At 40.1% G+C, this 24941-nt stretch overlaps 2 protein-coding genes across 3 annotated transcripts in view; one reads left to right on the top strand and one right to left on the bottom strand.

The window, feature by feature from the left end:
• Positions 1-7370, top strand: part of slc12a2 (solute carrier family 12 member 2) — a 72485-nt gene extending 65115 nt beyond the window's left edge. For both annotated transcript variants that reach the window (XM_022213421.2, XM_022213420.2), the window contains one exon: positions 2729-7370. In XM_022213421.2, the coding sequence (XP_022069113.1) occupies positions 2729-2864 (136 nt within the window). In that variant the 3' untranslated portion in view covers positions 2865-7370. The remainder of the gene's footprint in view (positions 1-2728) is intronic.
• Positions 7371-17728: 10358 nt separating this feature from the next.
• minar2 (membrane integral NOTCH2 associated receptor 2) lies at positions 17729-22961 on the bottom strand. The gene is made up of 3 exons (XM_051938924.1): positions 22598-22961; positions 21582-21824; positions 17729-18487 (listed from the first exon to the last, which is right to left on the bottom strand). Exons 1-3 carry the CDS (start codon positions 22799-22801, stop codon positions 18290-18292), a joined length of 645 nt encoding a protein of 214 aa, XP_051794884.1. The 5' UTR covers positions 22802-22961; the 3' UTR covers positions 17729-18289.
• Between the last annotated feature and the right edge of the window lie 1980 nt (positions 22962-24941).

Genomic DNA, 24941 nt, shown 5'->3' with positions numbered 1-24941 from the left:
TTTTTGTGATGGCTTGGTTCAAACTTGTACCATGATAAAAGTGATACAGAAATGTTACTTGTCCAACCTCGAAAGAAAGCTGACACATCCTTTACGTAAGCATGACAAGGGTACAAATTCAGACATGGCGCAGGCATGTTAGCCAGAGTGCATGTCTGAAAGGGGCAATTTAGATATACGCATGAATTACCAAGATTCACATCTTTGTAATTTAATAAACTCCGTTGATTACCTTGCTTTCAGTGGCAGCCTCCTCCTGACTACTCTCTCAAACTTCTCATTGTTTTTTTTTTCTTATCTTGCCCATACTGAAATTCTCACCATTACTCCTGCTGCAATAACCATGTTTTCCCCTTCCTGCTCCACAAAGCAGTCAGCCTCACATTGATTTTATGTCTTGTCCTATCCTGCAGGGAAGAGACACTAATTTACAGTACAAATGTAAATTGTGTAATCTCATCGAACGGATGATGTCCAGAATGTCTGTGTCATGTAATCAGTCTAGTGACAATTATATGACAGACTGCAAGGCAACAGTCTAATTCCTTTCGAGCATTTTTATTGTGAAATACATAAGAAACAGTACAAAAGATGGACAAAGTGCTCCGCTTTGAATGGAAGCACTTCAACAAAAAAGACATTCTTAAACAAACAAACACAACAACACAATAATAACGGTAACAAGAAACCACTCTGTTTCTCCAGTCTGGCAGAAATGCTATGAAAGGTATTAGAGTTCAGTGTTTCTTTGCACAGTTGAGTCCACAAGAAAGTAGGTGGCATTGTGATGATTGGATGTTTAAGTACAGTAAAATATACATCCATATAATGCAAGCTGACTGTTGTATTTGCTCACTAGGAGAATAAAGTGGTCTGTCATTATTTTAGTGTGCGCTGACAGCATTCCGCATATATATATATATATATAATGTGTGCATACTGTCTCAGAGTAACAAATTCTTATGAATGTAGTTGTCAGTTTGCTATGTTGTTCTATAAAAGTATGCCTTTTATTAATAGTGCACAGTAATATGTTTTCCCTATGGACCAGAGGAACACACAACTCAGTGGAATGCTGCATTTTGCAGACATGAAGGTCTGAGGTTGCAGGCAGAACTGGACATGCACATGCACATTGCAGGAGCAGGTGGTAATGACCAGAATTCCAGTGGTATTAAGAAAACAGTCCGATAAATTGGTTTACTTTGAGGCAGTGCCTTCTCAAGCACATGTCACTGACATGATATCACTGAGTGATAAGCTAAACGGTAACTTAAGACGTACAGACTGGCCCATACTTTTTTGGACAGGGACATAATTTTTGTCATTTTTTTTCTGTGTGCTACCACGACGGGTTTTAAATGAATTGGCCTGTCTTAAAAGGAATTAAATTCAATTTTATTTGTATAGCACCAGTTCACAGCATACGTCATCGCACAGCGCTTCACATTGTAAGATGAAGACCTTTTAAACTTTGAACCTAGCAATCCAGAGTTGCCTTTGGATCCCCTGTAAGCAAGTGGTCAGCAATGTTGGGAAGGAACCAAAAAACAAAATGCAAAACTACATTGTTGAAGCTGAGCAACACCAAAATGCCTGGAAGACAAGGGGAGACAGCCAAGTAAATGGATTCTAGAATTGTTTCTTTGGTTAAAATACCTCCTTCACAACATCTAGGTCATGAATACTTTGAAAGAGGATCATCCACAAGTCCACAATCAGTAGACATTTTTATGAATTTAAATACAGAGGCTTTACCTCAAGATGCGAATCAGTGGTAACTTTAAGCAACAGAAAGATTAAATTGGATCTTTCTAGAAGGCATCTGTAAAATCCTGTCCAGTTCTGGAACAAGATTGCTAGGACAGATGGAACCAGTCAAACAGGACACATTATCTCCCAGCCAAAGTATACCCAGGTATAAACTGGCTTTATCCAAAGTTCACCCTGGTGTGTACTCTGGCCTAGGCCAGTTTATACCTGTTGACACATAAAGATTAAGCATGTTAAACTCTTAATTGTTAGGGTATTTTTTTAATTTATTTTTTTATTTTTACAAAGAAGTATGCTTATTGAGAAAATTGTTATGAAAGAACATAGATAATAACCTCAGCGCACTGTGACCCAAGGACTACTTAAGACGAAGAAGTCAAATGTTCCTAAATGACCTGCCCGCAATCCACTTCAGCTCCTTTTCAGTCACTTAAGACAAAATCGAGAGTGGAAAGACCCACAAGCAGCAGATGAAGGTTCCTGTTGTAAATCTTAGCAGAGCATCTCAAAGGAGGAAACTCTGAATTTGGTGATGTCTAAGAGTTCTAGACTTGAGACAGTCATTAACTACAAAGATCTGCAGCCAAGTATTCAAAACTATTTCTAAGTAGGATATGTTGATTTGTTCATTTCCCTTCTAGTCTGTACAAGCACAGTTTTAGAAGACTGTGAAAACAATGGCTATAATTCCTAAATGGTAAATGTAACATTTTTGCAAGACCCCTTGAATTTCAGCTGAAAGTCTACACTTCAGTCACTTCTTGATTAATTCATTTCAACTCCATTGTGGTGTACAGAGACAAAACATGTCACTGTCCAAGTACTGACCCAACAGTATGTTGTCTGTGTCAGTATGTGTTTAGCACTGAAACTCTGGTGTTACATCAAAAATGTTAACATAAGCATGCCCTAGTAACAACTGCTTTCTTTTTGTGCATCCTCTTCCTCTGTGCAGGAGCCTGCCATTAGCCAGGAAGGGTGCAGTGTCCAGCGCTCTGTACATGGCCTGGTTGGAGGCGTTGTCCAAGGACCTGCCGCCCATACTCCTGGTGCGCGGCAACCACCAGAGTGTCCTCACTTTCTACTCTTAAACTCACACCGCCAGAAAGAAAACCAATGTTTTTAAGTCTTACATCCACTTTTGCCTCTGGGGCACATCCACCTACACATCCCAGTTCCAGTCCAAACCTAAAGGTGCACCACATACACTCCAAAGACGGTAGAAAACACAGCCACTGATGGAAACCATGCTGGTAATATGATTAAGAAGTGATATCGTTTGAGACATGTTGAAGCGCTACATGTGATGAAAGAATGTCAGGATTAGGGTGGGAGCTGGTTGTATGGCTGCCCACTCTGCTTCGTTCTTTCTTTTTATTCCAAGATGTCTGTGTTTTTTCTCATGTAGCTCCAGGTTCTTCTAATTTCCTCATAAAAAGCTGCCACTTTTGTTAAAGTTAATTTTTCTCAGGCTCCAAACCAGTAGTGCACAATGTTAATGGTGTTGTTCTCAAGTTATGAAATATCTTGATGTCCTACCTGTTGAGTTCTTTAGACCAGTTGTTGTGTTTGTTGCAGCAATAATCACCCTGTTGTTTTCTTGAAATATTGGGAGAGGACCATACAGAACGCTTTGCAACACCCTCTTAAGCCTTATGGATGTGCCTTCCAGTTGAATCAGAATAAATATTTGTAATCTCTATCCAGATTGACAATATGACCTATTATACTGCTGGATAATAGTTAGTTGTTGGTTTTTCTTTTTGTTTGTTTTTTAATGTGATTCCTTCTTATTTGGAGCACTGTATTTATGTGAGTGGATTGCAACAATTTAACAAAGGTGTCCACTCGATTGCATGAACATTTTCTCAGTTAATTCTCTCTCTCCATTTTACCTTAATCAGCATGTTTATGTTGCGACAGATTTGTTTTTGTTTTATTTCTTCACTTTTGAGTCTTCCTTTATAAAGAGGTTGTCTATTTATAGTAGCCTCAACTACTCAACACAAGACACAATTTATCTTTTGGGCACAGTGCCTAGAAAAAAGTGCACATGGTCTTAAATTTAAGATCTCACTGTCTGTCAGAAAAGATGTGAATCTAGTTTTTCGTTAACCTCGTCAGGTGGAAAGACTATCTCTCCCATGTAGCTGCTGATCGACTAAATAGTTTCTTTCAACAACATTTTGTGTTTCTATGTCCACATGTAGATTTCTTCCCCTGTAAAGAAACTCCTCTATCCAACAAGCTAGTTCAAACCTTGCCTTAATACTAGAACTAACGATTGTCATGAATCCTTTTCCTTTTCTCTTATAAGCCATACTGGCTGAATGGTTTGTGAGTAAATGCAGATAGCGATCCAGTACTAATATGTTGGAAGTTTCAGCACACTTGTCTTCTGTGCTGTATATGCATCTTCATTATCTTCCTGTAGTCCACCTGCCTTAGTCTGTTACAGTGCTTGCTGTAGGTCTGTGTGCTGCTGGTGAAGTGGTTAATATCGTAACATAAATTCCACATTTCCAGTGTTGGCACCGCTGTAGACTTGACATATGCGCTCAGGCAGACTTGGCTGGCTGCTTATTTGCTGTGTGGGTGTATGAAGGACTGCTGGTCTCCCATTCCCACAAAGCCTAGATGGGCTGAGAGATGAACAACATGCAAGCTTCATACTGGAAGATTTTCGGGCAGAAGAATGTGTCAAGGCTGAGTGAAGATATACCTCTATCCATATGAGCTTGTGTTGCATGTACTTATAATAGAAGTCCACTGCTCCATCATATGAGGATCTGCTCGCCTCAGTTCAGCGGGAGCACTTTAGGCACATCCCTCTCCTTTACTGTAATTATTACTATCACTGACTTTTAGCCTTTTTTAGCGTACCTTGACTCCAGAAATACCCATATATAGACCAACTCACAATCAGATACTCATGTTCTAAATAGGTCAAGTGTTCCTTGTTCTACCATGACCTTAGAGAATATTGGTCTGAGGTTGCTATTCTATATTATAACTGGTTACTGCTGTTACAAAGTCACAGTACAGTATAACCATTACTTATTGAAGTCTAAAGTTACATTGATTTTGAAGGTATGTTCAGACTGAATGCCACCTGGTGAACGAAACTACCCAGTACAGTGAAAATTTCAAAGGCAAAGCTGCATCTACACATGGAGAAAAATCACCCTTACCCCAAATCTGAACTTATTAAAACAATGACACAGAAATTTAAGAGAGACTTTGTAGAAGTAGGTCAGGAAACCAAAGTTAGTGGTAAGTCTTTTTTTTGAAGAGCAAAGCTTACAGCAAAGTCATCAAAGGTGACTAAACCGCGACTACAGCAGTCAAACTTTTCTAGATAACATGAAGGTAAAATATTTGTTCAGTCTGAATGTACCTTAAGGATGGCTTAAGTTGTACCTGCATAAATGAGTGCAGCACCCAGAAGAAATGAGTGATTGCATTTGAATTACAGATGATGTGACCAGTCATTGTGTAAGCAGGATAATGTGTTGCTAACAGTGCAGTTTGTCATAAAATATCTGCACAGGTCATTGCTGATGTTCTACTTTTTTCTATTTTCAACAACTTGGTTTCAAACTACAATGCAATTCAGAATAAAAGAAGGTCTATTATGACTGCTAGAGATTATGGTTGGTGATGTGAAAACTGCCACAAACCTAATGGAATAAAACAGGGTATTTTTTGTAATGTACTTCCTTTTCTGTCTTTTTCCCCAGAAACAAGCAGTTTTAACATTTACCTTGTTACATCCATGTATTCTGTCTTTCCCTGTATGCAAATTCAGAAGAGGAATGTGCCACAATGCTTAGTTGAATGTACTCTTTAATGATGAACACTATTGCAAGGAGTTAGCATGCATAGTCTTCATGTTCTGCTTTGTTTTCCATTCTCATTTTTCAATTAGCACACCATAGAGCAGTGAACCGTATGCATACTTCATTGTGCTGTTAGCATTCATACAACTGCGTCCCACCTGCATCACTCATCAGTGTGACTTTTGTGTATATGTCTGTTTGTATACACACACACACACACACACACACACACACACACACACACACACACACACACACACACACACACACACACACATATATGTGTGTGTCTATATATATATAGACACACACATGCATACATATTTACAGGTGTGTGTGTGTGTGTGTGTGTGTGTGTATATAGCATTTTAAATCTGAAGGCACAGTCAAACAGTCCTAGATTAAGTAACAGCACAAGTTTGCACCCCCAAAAAATCCCCAAATTGTAATTTGTATTGTTACTTCGTATACTAAACACTACAATCATATACTACAATTCTATATAGAGGAATCTACTTTTTTTTGTCAAAATTGGTCTTTGTATGCGTTTTGGGTAACATGCAGCTTAAAATATCAGTGTGACAAGGAGATTTGACACTAGGGGGCACTGTTATGTACTGGAACAACATGAAGGTATGTATGTTTAATCTTTGTTCATTGTTCTGCTGTGAAGCATTCACTGTCCCTTGATGTTACTGGATGGCAACATTACAAACCAGAACACGGGTTACTCTGTATTTGTATATTAAAGGAATTATATATATATATGCATGCATGCATATATATAAATATATGTATACACACAATCACACACACACACACATATATATATATACACACACGCATATGTAAATGTATCAGTCTGACCTGCAGGGGTTCTTTGTCTTTAAAATGTCACACTAAATGAAACAAGCAAGAAAAAACCTCCTGTCAACTTTTTACAACCAAATAATAGCATTTGTGTGTGTTGTTTTTTCATTTGTCTTGATAAATAGATTTTAACTAAAGTCTGTCTGACAATAGTACTGTGTTGTACTCAACAAATCAAATGTCATCTGTACCAAGGTATCATTGGACAACTCCTAATCATTGTATGTTTCTTTTTCTTTCTTTTTTTTGCCAAAGCCGCCCCCCCACCCCACCCTTTCTCCAGTCCCCACCCCACCCTTTCTCCAGTCCCCACCTCTCATGTGTCGAGCCATGATGATGGATAATCATGTTTAAAAAAAAAAAATTAGAAACTGGTCCTAATATGTCACAGTGGTTGACTTTGGTCTCCACTACAAACATAATCTAACCTGTAAATAAATGTCTTAGCTTAATGGCATAAAGTAAGGGAGTGGATTCATATGTAATAGTAACAGATTTTAGCATGGAGGAAGATATTTATTTTAGTTCAGAATTTTCTCTGCTTTATTTCTTTAATATTTTGGTTTTGGGTATAAATTACTTTGCATATTGATCTTTTTTTCATTAGTTTTTTGCCTTTTGATTTTAGAAACAAATCTTTTTGTTCTTTGAGTCTATGTATTTCTGTCTTTTCAAAGCCTTTGAAGAAAAGACTTGACAACAAACAGTTTAAACCAATTTTCTCCTGCTTTCACACGAATGTGGATGGAATCAACCAGCTGGTTGAAGCAGTAATGTTTTGATATGCTGTACTGTTAAGTCACAGATATGCTTTTTCTAACATTTTAACATTTATGATTACCAGTACTTTGTACATCTATATTGCAATAAATAAATCAAATGAAATCAGTTACATTGGCAGTGTCCTTTTTTGCTTCATATTGTTACTAAATCAGTAAGATAGAATGTTAAAATATGTTTAAACTACAATTGACAACAAATCATGATAATTTGTCTTGAAAATACAGATTTTAAAAGCAGAAAATTCATTTTTAAACAATACAATTAACTGTTGGATAAGCAGATAGACTGTAAGCTCAAATGTTCTGTACATCACTGCAACATAGGGAGCAGTTAAGCTGCTGGAGTCAGTCAATAAAATCACTGAAATTATTTTCAGGAAAGTTTTTTTTTTTTTTTTTACCCCGAGTTTTAGCAATGACATCCTACAAACAGAAACTACAGAAGCACTGAAGGGAAGGTTTCCAGCAGTTATGCTTTCAGTTTGCTTTCTTTAGACTGATTATTTTTTACCAAAACAGCTTTTGCCACAGAAAGCACACAAGTTGAATTATTTATTTATTAATCTTTATATAACCAGGAGAAATCCGATTGAGATTTGCAAGGGAGTCCTGACCAAGATAGGCAGCAGCAAATGCAAAACACAGTTACAAAATTACACAGTTAAAACTTGATAAAAGCACGAAGAAATAAATTTAATTTACAAGCACGTTATTAAACAAAAAAACAAGTGCATGTTGTGGAGTCGGCCTCAAGAACTCAGTTTAGATTTAAAAGCACTCAGTGAAATTGACTCAGTTAATTCCCAATTTTTCTGCAACATATTCCATGCAAAAGGTGCTGAGTTTCTTAAAAGTGAGGGAGTCATCAATCCAGACACCCAGGTATTTGCACGTCAACCATCTCTATTTCTCCCTCAAGTGTGGACACTGAGGAAGTAATTTGTGGCCATTTCCTAGAATTGGAGCACAGCATTAACGTAGTCTTGTCTGCATTGAGAACAAGTTTCAGATGAGTGCTGGACAGCAACAGTCTTTCTGCAGGGATTCAGTAACCTGAACAAGAGTTGATCCACAGCAGTAAATAGCTGTGTCATCAGCATAAGAATGCAAATTAGCATGTGACACATTTAGATCCAGATTATTGATATAAATAATGAATAAAAGGGGACCTAATACAGAACCCTGCGGCACCCCCTTGCGTACAGTAACAATTTCAGAATATAGATCATCACATTTAATGCACTGAGTCCTGTTACTGCGATAGTTTGCAAACCAAGTGACTGCGTGCTTCAAGAGTCTCGAATGAAGGAGTCTAAGTTTTAAAATATCATGGTCAATAGATAGATAAAAAGTGATGCACAATGCTGTTTCTTGTCAAGTGCAACAATAATGTTATTTACCACCTTCATTGCAGTTGTGATGGTGCTATATGGTTTTTTTTCTGAAGCCTGATTGATATTTTGATGAAACAGCATTGGAATTTAAGAATGTCTTTACTTGCTCACTTACAAGAGCCTCAAGAACTTTGGCCCGCACTGACAGATTAGATATTGGTGTATAATCAGCTACAATCACTGGGTCACCCCCTTTTAATAAAGGGAGAATAAAAGCTGATTTACAAACTGAGGGAATTTCATTTTTAAAATTGCAGTTACTACACACTGCTTTTGGAGGTTAGGGTTAATCTTGGATAATCTTCTGCAGTACACTGCAGAAAAATGCAACAGACATATGTGAAACACTGGAAAATATATATTTTGAAAATATCTTTTCAAATTCAATGAGGCCCATTTTTTTCTTTATATTGCAAGAGTGACAACTTCCAAGGGTGACAGCTCTAAGAACACTGCAAAAAGGTGTGTAATACTGTAACTCTGCATCCTTGTCTTAATTCTGGGTTGTCATGCTTTAGGAGTACTGATAAAATCCGCCATAATCCTGTAGGTGAGAGCTGCACCATCCATTGTGAGATGGATGCCGTCTCTCCTAATCAGACCAGGTTTTCCCCAGAAAAAGCTCCAATTGTTTATGAAGCCCATGTCGTTTGCCGGACATCATCTCAACAGCCAGTAGTACAACGACGACATGTGGCTAAACATATTGTCACTGGTCAGATCAGGCAGGGGTTCAGAGAAATCTACTGAGTCCGACATGATTTTGGCAAAGTTACACACCAGTTCCACCCTAATTTGGAGTAACTGGGTGACATTACTGCTGACATGAATTATAATCTTACTGTATTTATGTTTATCCTTAGCCGGTAGTTTTAAATTTGATTCGATGTCGCTCACTCTGGGCCCTCAGAGGCATTTGACTATGGTCACTGGTGCCACTAATTTCACATTTCTGACTGTGGATCTGCCAATAATCAGAATTGGTTTCTTAGTGGGTATGTCGCTGAGTGGGGAAAAAAGATTAGAAACATGAAGCAGTTGATGGTGAACCAGGGCAGAAGGCTTGAACTCAGGACTACGTTTTCCCGCTATCACCCAGATTCCCTGGCTTCCCAGCTGTTTGGAAGCTGCCAGGGGACCACTACACTACCATCTCCACTCAGAGAAATTGAAATTTCTTGGTTTAAAGTGAGCGATCACTGAGGAATTCAGAGATTACCTGTAGTATGCATCTACCTTTACTGTGTTCACTGATAATAATCCACGTAGCTGAGCTTGCAGACTTCCACTTTACCATTCGATATTGGCCTGGTAAAGAGAATGTGGATGCTGAGAGTCTATCAATAATGGCTCTAAATATTGAGGAGTTGATGTGTCAGTAGGCTGCACAGTGGGGTAGTGGTTAGCACTTTTGCCTTGCAGCAAGAAGGTTCCCGGTTCAAGTCCCGGCTTGGGCCTGAGATCTTTCTGCATGGAGTTTGCATGTTCTCCCTGTGCATGCATGGGTTTACTCCGGCTTCCTCCAACAGTCCAAAATTATGCTGAGGTTAATTGGCTATTCAAAATTGTCCGTAGGTGTGAATGTGAGTGTGGTTGTTTGTCTGTATATGTAGCCCTGCGACAGACTGGCGACCTGTCCAGGGTGTTCCCTGCCTTCGCCCGAATCAACTGGGATAGGCTCCAGCCCCCCCCGCGACCCTAGTGAGGTTAAAGCGGTGTATAGAGAATGCATGGATGATGTGTCAGTGTACTGAATAGTTAGCATCAGACTGTGTGACAGTGATAACTGAAGCTGTTAAGGCACAAGAATCAAGACCACCACAAGGTTGTCCAGAAGATAGCTCTCTCCAGTGTACAGCAGCCAGTGGTGAGACACAAAACTGTAGTGTGTTGACCACACAACAATCAGGTGATGTTATGGGCACAGAATCTTTTTGTACTACAGTGAACACTGTAGAGACCAGGTTGCTGGGTCACGCATGCGCTCCGTTGTTGTTGCTATGAAGTGAAGCATGGAAGTGAAAAGTATGGAATGAATGTCCACGTGTATCTGCCTTGTAAATACTCTACATAAGTCATTTTTTGTTACTGAGATCCGACATGCACAGCAAGATCACAGTGCCATTGGTCCAGTAATGCGGTGTAAATTTTGAGACACAAAAACAATTGAACATGAATTTAATGCCACCAGGATGCAAAGTATTCCTATTTGAATGGGAAAGACTTCATGTGTCATGGCCCCTCCCTCTCCTGCTCTGCTCTGCTCTCTTACTCATCAGAAGCGGCTGCGGAAGAGTGCAGCTGAGCGTGATCTTCAATCAGCAGCATATAAAGCCTGGCTCTCTCCACTCCTCCATTGCTGGGTCATTACATGTTGCATTCCGCCATGAGCACGTCGCGACCTGGACTCTATTAGAGTGCCTATATAATGAGAGTGGCGACATGACGGGTCCAAAAAATTTTGGTCACGTGATCTATAGGAGCCATTTTGTTTCCTATTCATGAACGCCGGTTATGCCTGTTAACGTTGTTTACAACGCAGAGAGTAATTCTAGGACTTTTTTGGCTTCATAAATACCTGAAAAATGACGGGCTGTTGTGCCTTTGGGTGCACAAATCGATCGGAGAAGGGATTACACATGTTTAGATTTCCCAGGAGTAGTAGTGAAAGAAGGAAACTGTGGGAAAATAAAGTCCAGAGAGTGGGATGGAAACCGACTTCATCATGATTTTTGTGCCAGGTTAGTCCCATGTATGTACTTTCATGTTATGATGTATGGGTGAATGACAGATAGAAAAGTTTGATGTGATTTTAGGCAGTTGTGGTTATTTTGACTTTGACCATTTTCATGCATGGAGATGCATGAAATACGGGCAGCTGAAGTTTAACGGGGTAACCCGTTAAACTTCACGGCCCATCTGAGCTTCGACAACAGCCTCCCTGTTCTTTCACATGATTTCCAATTCAACAAACAGCTGACAGTTTTCTGTTTCCTATTTTCTGTTTTCCGTCCAACCTGCAGTCACTTATCAGCCTCATATGACCCGAACAGGCTCCATGTTGTTCACCTGTTTCTGGGCTGTTAGCCGCCGTTAGCATGAGGATGCTGTTAGCCATATGCTTACAGCTGCAGCACCGTACAGTCGGACGGGAAAACGTATTTTACTAAATTGACCGAAGCTGCAAGCTCGATGATAGAAACATTATACACCCATGGAAAGCTTAGATTCTCATGAATCCGCCGGTATAAACCACTTTCAGATGTGATTACCACAGCGGGTAATATAAACACATTTGTCCAACAAACAGCAAATAACGTAAACAGCAGAACTCACCTTTGAAGGCTCAAAATGAGTCACAGATGAAAATATTCCACAAAACGGCCATAATCCAACCTTGGACATCCAGACAAAACAAGCCAGTAAATTATTTTGTCCAAAACATGTCTTGAAATCAGTAAACAATCCATAGTTTTCGTGAATGGGCACCTCGCGCTGCGCGTCCCATATTGAGTGAATGGAAACAAAATGGCTTCAAATCCCCAGTTGTTGCCACTTTCATTATATAGGCACTCTAGACTCTATGGATTACCTTGCCTGCTCTGTCTTCCCCTCCTCATCCCGGAATCCCTCGTCCGCTCTGCACCCCCCCTCCGTCTGCTCCTGGTGCGTCTGCTCCTCAGTCCTCGCCACATGCCCGCCACCTCGTCTCCCGAACCCCTGGACACTCTGTGAGTCACCTCTCTCCCCAGCTTTAGTTTAGTTTAGCTTTCATCGCGGCCCTAGGCCGCCGTCTTTAGTTTAGTTTCCCCGTTCAGTTATTTCCCGTGCCTCCCGTTTGATTATTCCCTGTTCAGCATTATTAAACCTTTTCATAAATCACCCACCTGTCGGTCTGCCTGCTGCTTGGGTTTACCCACCTAGTTCTGTGACATTATGTTGATGAAAATGGTATTCTGAAAGACCGCAAGCAAAAGAAAATTTGAGTACCAGTTATTGGCTCAGCTGAACAGAACTGTACTGGGATCATGAACAACACCTTATCAGCTCCAAGGAAATGGGCAAGTTTAGCGCTTTAATTACACATTGTGTTAAATGCAAAAAGGCTGACTGACAACAGACAAACAGCAAAGAATCATTGAACAAGTTGATCTATGCATTGAACTGTACAGGATCAACAAAAACAGGTTTCTCCCAATTTTGCCTGTTTTTGGAAAGTCTCCAAGGTTACCCATTGATCTCTTGTTTGGTCTCACCACTGAGACAGTGAAAACAGATCATCAAACAAACATGGAGGAATGGAAACATGAAATGCAGGACGCGTATGACATAGTAAGTAGTAAGAAGCTCTGTCTTGTATCCTAGTGATCATTTTCTTATCAAAAATCTGACACCTAGAGTTTCAACAAGAAAAGCACTCGGAGAGCACAGAACTCCGCTAAGGCTGCTCAGTTGATGCATTATTTCCGACTGATGAAATCTTTAATAAAAAATTATCTTGCGCTGAGCACAGGCATGTGTTATGGATGTGCGTGCGATGTACGAATACCGAATTGCATGTAAATTACTCTTGTAAAGGTCTGTTGATCAGTTCATCGCTGTTTGCAAGCTTTTGTTTCGCAAGTGTTAAAGTAAATGTTCCCTCCATGCTTTTTTTTTTTTGAAGGTGTATTTTTAATGTTACAGGCTTTTTTTCACCATTCCAGCGGCACAGGAAGTGTTTATCGAAAAAGCGGTTTCTTGACATGACGAAGACGCTGCCGAAAAGACAGAAAATTGACATAAAGATGAAAGAAAACGGTTACGCGCTGTTGCTGTCTAGCAAAGGATGGGTCTAAACCAGGGGTCGGCAACCCGCGGCTCCGGAGCCGCATGCGGCTCTTTTATCCCTCTGTTGTGGCTCCCTGTAACTTTGGAAAATACATTGTTCTGCCTTTCAATGCATTTTAATATAGAGAATTTTATTCTGAAATTACCGCTCTTACTTTGACGTGTCACTCCACCGGATGTGCTGTGTCTGTGACATGAGAGCGCAAAGCTGATGCAGAGGGACAACACGGAGCTTCTGATTCCCACACGTTTCATGCCTTTTTAAAATTTTACTCCTGGAGAAGCAACGCCTGTAGTTTCACATCGTTTTGTACTCAAGAATGGCAAGCCTGTATATTAAAGCTCCACTCCAAGAAAGACACGTCTTGTCTTTGAGTCAAAAGTACTCATGATAGGGTAATATACGTTACTCGCAAGAACACGGCTCGATGTCACATCCAGGCAGCAGGTCAGAGAGTCAGAGGAGTGTCGTCTTGGAAAATAGGGCAGCGACTTACCGGAGAAAAGTTATTAGCTTAAGATAAATAGATTTTACAAGTTAAATAGACATTCGCAAAATATTGAGTTCCAGCTAACATTACGTAACATATGAGGTCCAGGAGCAAAACTGACATTAACCAAGTAAGATAAATATTAGTGGTAGGACACAATTAAAAAATGAATCTATCTAACCAGAGGCTTTGTAATTAATTAATCATGACTGATTAACAAGGGCATAGAGGTAAAAAAAAAAAAAAAAAGTGATATATGCAGTGTTGTCTTCATTTTAAACGCCAAAAGGATTTTGCGGCTCCCGGTGTTTTCTTTTCTGTGGGAAACGGGTCGAAATGGCTCTTTGAGTGTTGAAGGTTGCCGACCCCTGGTCTAAACTTATAAACACCTAACTGGAATGGGGACAAGCTCTTACTGTGTTCCTGAAGAAAGGAGTGAAGGGCAGAAAGGTAAATTTGTGTTCAAAATAAGGCTGACGGCTGAACGTAAAGGCTTTGTGAAACATCAGTAGCTTCACCATTTTCTGACTGGGGTTTGCTACGTTGCATGGCCTAAATATGTAGCAGGCACCAGGAATTGATGGGACTTGGAAACACCTCCACAGTTTAATCATTTGTTCCTTGTATGATTTCCAACTGATAATGGTCAATTTGTAGTGGGATTGCAATCATGTGATCATCAGCAGGTAACTGACAGAGTTCACGTAATGGTTACAGCAACATCGTGCCAACAGCTATATCTTGCAATGGGAAATCTTTAACAAAGCCGTGGATCCAGACTATAAACCGCATCACTGTGAAAATCTAATCAGATGGTCTTTGTGTCATTTCTGACCTTCCATCCAAATCTGTTGGTCCGTTTTTCAGTAATGTTGCACACAGACAAATTCACATACAAACATACGCTGATCGTCACGCAACTCCGCCATTCCTTGGCAGAGTAAAAACTGCTGCAGAGGAAGAAAATGAAGATGAAAGTGTGTACAAGTAGAGACCAGTAGGACAGCCTCAAGTGCCTATGGTGGAAAGGACTATTAAGTCTGCTGACATGCAAGAGGACAGTGGCCACGACATGACAGTGTTGAGTGTTAACAGGTCACCAGTTGAAGAAAGGTTCACAAATAAGCACAGCAGGATGAAGATGTGCTGCAGGTGGATAGTAATCACAGTCAAGATGAACAACCAGTAGTTGAAAGAGCTCAGGATGAGATTACAGAATCCCCATATTCAGGTCTTGGTAATGGTGATAGAAAACTAGGATGTAAATTACCAAGAAGAGAAAGACAACCCCCTAATTTTTTCATCTATGACCAACTTGGGACACCATCATGGTATAGTTCTGCACATGCAAATGAGATGCCTTAGCAGCTTGCCAACCAACTCATACCATTAAAGACAAGTTAATCTAGTGACAATGTGGACAGTAGTGATCACCTTCAAAACACAGTCTAGGTAATTGGAACACAGAGTTTAGGAATGTGATGTTTGGATGACATCTAATTTTGAAGGAGACTGTGTGATAGATTGACTTGATTCAGAAGCTGGTGGTTTTACAAGTAAGCAATAGAAACAGGGGAAATTCATGTATAAATTGAACTGAATTATAAATACCCTTCGATATAAAAAGCAGCATAAAAAGGGTCTAGTAAAAGAGGGTATAATGCTTGTAGTAAAAAAAGGACTGAAAAGACTTTTAAGCTGTTATAAATGCATCAGTAAGCCTAGATGTTATCAGGATATTTGATTCACATCAGCGATCCACTGATTACTCATGTCTGCAGAGACCAGAATGGGGAGCTCTCAGCTGCAATGCTCCATTTGTTGAGCTTTGTGTGTTCAGTGTTAAACCCTTTCAGATGGGACTATGATGACTTTTCAGACAGAGCATGAGTAAGTGCACAATGGGAGGTAATGACCCATTTATACCTCATTATACTGTTTAAGCATGGACACAGGTAAATTGGAAGCCCCATATAGGTGTAGTTAACTTTTGAAGATATCATTTTAACAGCATTTATTTTCCCTCGCAAAGATAAATTTGCCATTTGAGAAGTCTAGTCTTAACATTTTATCAATCTATTCTCATTCATTTGAATAAGAAAGTGTGTCCAAACTTTTGACTGGCAGTGTATATTAATTGTAATCATCTTCTAATAGCCTGTTGTCAACTTTATACCCAGATATTTTACCCTAATTAGTAGGCACTTAAATGGAAGTACTGTCAAGATGGGAACAACCCTAGGAGACTGACATTATGTCTGACTTTTGCCCGTTCATTTTGTAAACTCAATTCGCGCCTGGAAGCGAGTAATGTTGAGTGTGTTTGTTTTGAGATAGAAGACAAGCAACTTCTGTTACAGTTGTTTACTCTGCAATGCTAAGCAGCTTGATATCAAGGACCATGTGTCACGCCCTCTCCCTCTCCGGTGCTCTGGCTCCGCTGATTACAGACAGCTGTGGACGAGCCCAGCTGCTCATAATTGGCAATCAGCGGCTGATAAAAGCCTTGCTCTGCCACAACTCAAATGCTGGCCCCAACACTCTCTGGATTCATGGATTACCTTGCCTGCTCATCAACCCTGTTAAATGCTGTACCCCGTCATACGCACATCACTGTTTGGACTCAGTTCTCTCTGGATTAACTTGCTGGCTCCATCTTCCCTCTTCACCCTGGAATCCCTCGCCCACTCTGCACCCCTCCTCCGTCTACTGCCGGTCTGCCTGCTTCTCAGTCCCCACCACATCTCTGCCACCAACTCCCTCAGCTCCGCTCCCCTCCTCGTCTCCCGATTTCCCCCCGGACACTATGTGAGTTTCCTCTCCCTCTTTAGTTTAGTTTAGTTCTTATCGCGGCCCCAGGCCGCCGCTCTTAGTTTGCCCCTGTCTTGTTATTTTCCTGTGCCTCCCACTTGAAGTGTTTTCTGTTTTTTTTTATACTCATTAAACTCATAATTATTTCACCTGCCTGCCTGTTTCACCTGCTGCTTGGGTTCACATCACCTGTTCTTAACACCATGACTATTCTTAAAATGTTAATCTGTTGACATCTTCCCAGCAATGGATGAAATTTACAGTAAATAGAGTGTATTTATGAAATGTGCTACAATGTTATTGGTCAAAAACAGATGGTGCAGAAATGCATTTATCTCAGCCCTCTCTTCGTGCACAGGCACGTTCATAACCTCTTGGTACAGGACTGTCCAGACTTTGATTGCCCATAACAGCCTTCAGACTGATTCTGTATGAAGGACTCAGGAGAAATTTTATTTCCCACAGGGTGTGAAGTTTACACACCCCACACTACAGAATTTACATCAAAGTATTAAAAATAATACTTATATTTACAATTATGTTAATTTGTACAATTACCAAAAAAAAAAAAAGAGAGAGAAAATGTTTTGGTTAAACCGAGACAGAAGCAAGCAGAAGGTTGGGTTAAAAGCACCGAAGATGCAGTCACATCTTGACTTTTTAAATCCATTGCGATGGTATTAAGAGGCAAAATTATAAAAATGTTGTCATTGTCTGTGTTGACTATACTATTACTGTTCAGAGAACTATACTTATAATCTATATTGAAAGGTGCACATTGGTGCAAATTTACCGAATCAGGAAATTAAGTGCTTGATGATCACAGTCCTGCTGGTAGTTATAGAAAAGTAAAGATCAGTGCACTGTCTACAGCTCCAACTTGGCTAGATTCGCTCTGTAAACCGTGAAGAAAAACGGTCAAATGCATCTCTGAAACTTAATTTTATTTTCATATTTGTCTTCAGGTCAAACAAGACACATATCTTTCTGTTAGTCAGATTTGTCACAGATTCAACAATGTGCCACTAGACGGAGTTATTTTCTACATCATATTCTGCAACAAAGCCTGCAATTTGGCAAACGCAGATGGCACAATGGCTAATTCTGGTACTGCCTCCTTTTCAGTAGGCCTGAAGCTCACCTTACTGGCATAACCAGTGCCTTACTTACCATCTTTTGTTTCAGTCACAGCTGTCACACTGATAAATGACTTACCTGCCACACTTCATTTCCCAGTACTATTCACACTTACATTAATGACACCTAATAATAACATTGGGGCGATTATTTAGCTAAGTCGTGAATAAATTCTGCTGTTGGAGCAGATTGGTGGTGTTAAATGTTCTTTCTTCAGTAGTCCTATGTGACTGTCCAATATACTTGTATGTTGTTGTCTCTGGCCAGTTATCAACTCTCTATCAAAATAAAGAGTACAGTCACCACCTAAGAAGAAAGTAGGTTCTTTAAGATGAACTTTACAACAGCAGTGTCCTCATTTGTTAATCTTTCTTTTGTAGAACCACAACTGGCACAATGATAAGAATCAGAATAGAGCAAACAGACAGAATTACTAGGGAAAGAATTTTAAGTCTTTTTCTTTTATGTTCTGCTTCTTTCCTTTTCAGTAAAGAGTCAAATCCTGGTGTGTAGAGATCTTCAGTCCAAAATTCCAGATCTTTGGGAGTCTTCTCTTCCTCCTCCAAAGAAAAGGAGAATAAAATGAAACATCACCACATTAAAAACAACACAAAATGTAATTCTTCATGTTATACTGTGTATACACTGACATGTGTTATAACCTCTCTGTTCCCAGTGGTAGACCTAGGCTGCCTGATATGAAAAGCCATCTAGACTAAAATTGAATTGTTCACTTGTGGACACATATTATCTGGAAGTGCATGAGGACATATAATTGCTAGAACATAGACTGAGGAACAAAGATCCCTCATACAATTAAATGTCCTGTGTCTACCTAAATATACACTATATTGCCAAAAGTATTCGCTCACCCATCCAAATAATGAGAATCAGGTGTTCCAATCACTTCCATGGGCACAGGTGTATAAAATCAAGCACCGGGGCATGCAGACTGCATTTACAAACATTTGTGAAAGAATGGGTTGCTCTCAGGAGCTCAGTGAATTCCAACTATAAAGATCAGAGTTCAGGGAGTATGAATAGGTATCCTAAGTGAACTGTGCAGTCAACATGTGGCTTGAGATACAAAAAAGACATGGTAGAAGTAAAAACTGGTCCCACCAAACTGCAAGGAGGGATCATTTGAGTTATGGTTGCCTTTCTGTCATCTCCAACCAGTCTGCACATTCTCCTCTGACCTCTCACATCAACAAGGCATTTTCTTCCACACAACTGCTGCTCATTGGATATTTTTTCTTTTTCGAACCATTCTCTGTAAACCCTGGAGATGGTTGTGTGTGAAAATCCCAGTAGATCAGTGGTTTCTGAAATACTCAGACAGTCTGGCACCAACAACCATGCCACGTTCAAGGTCACTTAAACCACCTTTCTTCCCCATTCTGATCCCTAGTTTGAAGTTCAGCAAGTTGTCTTGACTATGCCTACATGCCTAAATGCACTGAGTTATGGCCATGTGATTGGCTGATTAGCTACTAGTGTTAACAGGTCAAGTGTACCAAATAAAGTGGCCGGTGAGTGTATATATACACATATTGTCTATCACACTCCTTCTCGCAGCCTTCGTGTCTCCAGTGCAAACCTTCTCTTCTCCTTGCTCAGAACCAAGCATTGAACTTGGGGTGACAAAGCCTTCTCCATATTTCCCACCACACTCTGGAACTCCCTACCCCAACACATCCATGACCATTTTCAAATCACTCATCAAGACCCACCTGTCCAGAACTGCTTCAATAGTTCTTCTCAGTCGCTTTGGTACATTTCTCAGATCAGAATTGAAATTCTCAAAACTACTTGTTCAATCTTCACATCATCGTGTCACTTGTGCTCATCAAAAAAGCAGTTTTTCATTTCTTTGAACAAGTTGCAAATGCTTTGGTACATCCATGCAAATAATTACAATTCTCCGCTGTTTCCTACATTATCAGTGGCTTATGTTATGTTGATCAAAATGTATTATAATGGGTCTCTGTTGAATAGTCTCACCCACCACAACATTTAGACATTAGTTCATCGCAGAAGTCTTTACATGCAAAATGGTTGAACAAGTTGTCACAATATGTCAAGGATATTTCTATACACTTCCATTAGACTTTTTTTCTAAATCTGTCCTGAATTGGTAAATTGCTCCCAGGTGAATCTTGACTTTCTCTAATGAAGGGAAATGTGTGAAGGGTTAGGGGTTTCTGAAGTCGCTCCAAGACACTTTTTGATCCTTCGATGTTGGCTCTTCCTATCATTGTGAAGCAGAATTCACCAAGCGTTGGATTGTTCACCCACTAATAGGGAACATGATCGGGTGCTAGACCGTTGTGAGACAGGTTAGTTTTACCTTACTGATGATGTGTTGTTGCAATAGTAATCCACATCATCTCATCATGATGTGGATGAGAATTTGTGGCCCAACAGACAGTGTGTAGGAAGACTGCAGTGTAATTCCTACGGCACTGCATGTACAGTTTTCCCTAAGGACATTGTCCTATGTTCACATTTCTACTTTTGTTTTTTTTGTTTTTTCTTAGTGCTGTGTAGCACTGTTTTCCTTTCTGTTTTGCAATGATGTGGTCTGTCAACAAATTACAGCACAAACAGTAAAAGCGTAAATGTGAATCTTGTCCAGTCTTGCGATCAATCTCCCACATACACTAAGGTGTAACTTGCAATTTACAATAACTGTCATCAAAACTTTAGTCATAGTTTACATCAGAACATCCCTCCAGAATACACTGTTATAATGACAACATGACTAAACAATTTGACTATCTTATCCATACACAATGACACAAGGACAAGTCATTCTGATGGCACTGACATGTTCATTGACACAGATATTTACTTTTGAGAGATGAACTTAGGATTTTGAGGAAGAGACTGACTTTGCAGGTAATCCATGGTGTTTTGCTATTTGTACAAATTGTTCTGAGAAATGCACTTACTGTTTTGCAAATGCCAAATTTGATTCGAGAAATGTACCAAAATGATTGAGAAAAACTGTAACATATAAAACTAAATTATTTTATGATGTGTTTTCTGACTTATTTCAAGATGTTTCTCTGTTTTAATGTTTGCTGATTTTATAATATAACTATGTTAAGTGTCTCTGAGTATTTTGAAAAGCGCTAAGCAAAATAAATGTATTATTATTATTATTATTATTATTAGTAGTAGTAGTAGTAGTTTGCGCACAGTCTCCAATATTTTTTCTGAGAGGGTAATCTATTGCTGTATGGGATCTCTGTGGTTCAACCTCAGTTTTACATGAATTTTCATGTAAATCAGCATCATATCAGTTTGTTTGTAAATCAGCTGAGTGAACTGTCTCTCTCAAACAACAAAAATACATTAGAACGACAATTTTGATATACTGTGATATAGCTGCATGAGCTGAGTTGATTGAGTGAAGATAGGAAAATATACAAAACAGTTTTATACAGTCAAGGTTAGTAGGACACAAGTTACTTATTGTCCTTAGCTGATAGTCAAAACAGCATCCTTGCAGACTATACAACTTCTGGGGCCTTTTTTTGTGCTTGCACAAGTAGGACAACACTGGATGAAAAGCAGGAAGAGGCTCATTGTTTTCTCACACTTCCAACGAGGGTCTTAAACATGCACCTTTTCTTCTCTACAAATTACCTTTAAATAATCTGCCAAGTTGCCATGGATTGTTTGTGTGTCATACTCCTTGACAGTCCACGAAGGCTTGGACTTTTCATTGTTCACAGCATCCATTGATTTTATGTCTGTATACAGTGGGTTCCTTTTAATGTTAGACTTCAGAGTGACTGGAGTGATGTGCTTCTCCAGATATCTGTCTACAAACATCACAGGACTGCCCTCTGGGGACGGTGGAGATCTCACTTCAGTCTTTCCCCTTTGCTCCTTCTGTGGAGAAAGATTTGAATTCTCACTACATTCAGCTTTAGCCTTCAACACTTTCTAAAACAGAGAGAAGATACTGGAGACAGATATCTGAAATCTGATCAAAAAGTTCCAAAACTGCACCGAAAGTGTGACTGCTATCATCTTTAAACTAGTCTTCTTGTGCAGCAATACACCACTCCCAGTGTTCCTGCCACATTTGGAACACTCCCTGGAAGTCCTGTTCTGTAAGTACAACAAGCACCATCTGTGTCGCACACTCAGTCTACCCATACTGTGTCAAAATGGGGGCTCATTTTTTGAGTTTTGTGTAAAATAAGGTCAATTTTGGCTTTTTTCTTCTGCTTTTTGGGGCTTTTCCAATGCACATCAAGGAGATAAACACATGTATATCAAAAACATTTGTAATTGCAACAATTTCTGGGAGAAATGGTGTATTTTCTGGAAAATTCCAGGGGTGCCAATAATTTCGGCCAGGACTGTATGGGTTTCTGTTGAGTTGCAGTTTACACAGGATTGTTCAGTGTATACATGAACTCAGTTGACACGTCATGTCTTCCAGTTTTATCTTAGTTTGTACTTGAGCCTGGTTTAAACATCCTATTTTCCTCAAACCACTATAGATACAGACTACAATTTGCTTGCTGATGTTCTTAACTGTAAACCTGTGTAATACTTTAAGATAGTCATTTTTTCATAGGTTTAACTTTCTGAGCTAATTTTGATCCGAAACACAAAGTAAGATGAGAATACAGAAGAGTGATTCATACCTGTGAGTAGACCCTGTTCTGCCATTGTCGCTGGCTGGACATGAGTGTGCCGACTTGGAACATGCCATATGTGGCCGGCAACATCCCAACATCCAGCTGGAGGAACTTCTCTGGGTGGTTGTTGTTGGGCAGAACAGAGATGTCCATCCTAACTCTGTTGCTTACTGACTGCTTTACCTGCCAGCAGCCAGACTCGATACACATGCTCACTACAACTTGCAAGATCTGTAATAATTCATGAGGAGCAAGATATCTATGAGGTGGTATCACTTGCAGGTGTGTGTAACCTAACCTGACCTTTATGAGGCAGACACTGAGTACCAACAGTCTCAGTAGAGAGAGAGGGACTGAGAGGGAGAGAAGGGAGACTGAGAGAGAGAGAGAGAGAGAGAGAGAGAGAGAGGGAGCAGCTGAGCTAGGAATTTATTTACACTCAAAATATACAAAAATATAAACGCAACACTTTTGTTTATGCTCCCATTTTTTATGAGATGAACTCAAAGATCTAAAACTTTTTCCACATACACAATATCACCATTTCTCTCAAATATTGTTCACAAATCTGTCTAAATCTGTGATAGTGAGCACTTCTCCTTTGCTGAGGTAATCCATCCCACCTCACAGGTGTGCCATATCAAGATGCTGATTAGACACCATAATTAGTGCACAGGTGTGCCTTAGACTGTCCACAATAAAAGGCCACTCTGAAAGATGCAGTTTTGTTTTATTGGAGGGGTGGGGGGGGTCCACTCCTCTTCAATGGCTGAGTGAAGTTGCTGGATATTGGCGGGAACTGGTACACGCTGTCGTATACGCCGATCCAAAGCATCCCAAACATGCTCAATGGGTGACATGTCCGGTGAGTATGCTGGCCATGCAAGAACTGGGACGTTTTCAGCTTCCAAGAATTGTGTACAGATCCTTGCAACATGGGGCCGTGCATTATCCTGCTGCAACATGAGGTGATGTTCTTGGGTGTATGGCACAACAATGGGCCTCAGGACCTCGTCACGATATCTCTGTGCATTCAAATTGTCATCAATAAAATGCACCTGTGTTCTTCATCCATAACAGATGCCTGCCCATACCATAACACCACCGCCACCATGGGCCACTCCATCCACAACATTGACATCAGAAAACCGCTCACCCACACGACGTCACACACGCTGTCTGCCATCTGCCCTGAACAATGTAAACCAGGATTCATCCGTGAAGAGAACACCTCTTCAATGTGCCAGACGCCACTCAAGTCAAGTCGGTTACTATGACGAACTGGAGTCAGGTGGAGACCCTGATGAGGACAATGAGCATGCAGATGAGCTTCCTTGAGACGGTTTCTGACAGTTTGTGCAGAAATTCTTTGGTTATGCAAACCGATTGTTTCAGCAGCTGTCCGAGTGGCTGGTCTCAGACCATCTTGGAGGTGAACATGCTGGACGTGGAGGTCCTGGGCTGGTGTGGTTACACGTGGTCTGTGGTTGTAAGGCTGGTTGGATGTACGTACTGCCAAATTCTCTGAAACGCCTTTGGAGACGGCTTATGGTCGAGAAATGAACATTCAATACACGAGCAACAGCTCTGGTTGACAGTCCTGCTGTCAGCATGCCAACTGCACACTCCCTCAAATCTTGCCACATCTGTGGCATTGTGCTGTGTGATTAAAACTGCACATTTCAGAGTGGCCTTTTACTGTGGGCAGTCTAAGGCACACCTGTGCACTAATCATGGTGTCTAATCAGCATCTTGATATGGCACACCTGTGAGGTGGGATGGAGAAGTGCTCACTATCACAGATTTAGACAGATTTGTGAACAATATTTGAGAGAAATGGTGATATTGTGTATGTGGAAAAAGTTTGAAATCTTTGAGCTCATCTCAAAAAAATGAGAGCAAAAACAAAAGTGTTGTGTTTATATTTTTGTTGTGTACATAGATAATGAGAGAAGGGCTCAGTGCATCAAGAGAGGTCCCCCAGCAGCCTTGGCCTATAACAGTATATCAAGGGATATAACTAAGGGATGTTGAAGAAAAAAAAAAAAGAAGAAACCAGTTGTGCCCCATACATGCAGACTCCAAGTGACCCTCTCGGGGTCTATAAGATCTGTCAAAAAGAAAGGTTTTAAGCCTGGTCTTAAAAAGAGAGAGGGTGTCTGCCTTCTGAACCCAAACTGGGAGCTTTTAAATTCTATTCTAGATTTCACAGGAAGTCAATGAAGAGAAGCCAGTATAGCAGAAATATGATCGCTCTTGCTAACTCCCGTCAGTACTCTCTTTGCAGCATTTTCGATCAACTGTAGGTTTTTCAGAGAGCTATTGCTACATCCTGAGAGTAAGGAACTGT

The sequence above is a fragment of the Acanthochromis polyacanthus genome, chromosome 18 (assembly GCF_021347895.1).
Source record: "Acanthochromis polyacanthus isolate Apoly-LR-REF ecotype Palm Island chromosome 18, KAUST_Apoly_ChrSc, whole genome shotgun sequence".
In the NCBI taxonomy this organism is placed as follows: Eukaryota; Metazoa; Chordata; class Actinopteri; family Pomacentridae; genus Acanthochromis; species Acanthochromis polyacanthus.
Note: the sequence above shows the minus strand (reverse complement) of the source record. Positions and strands in the feature narration are given on the sequence as shown.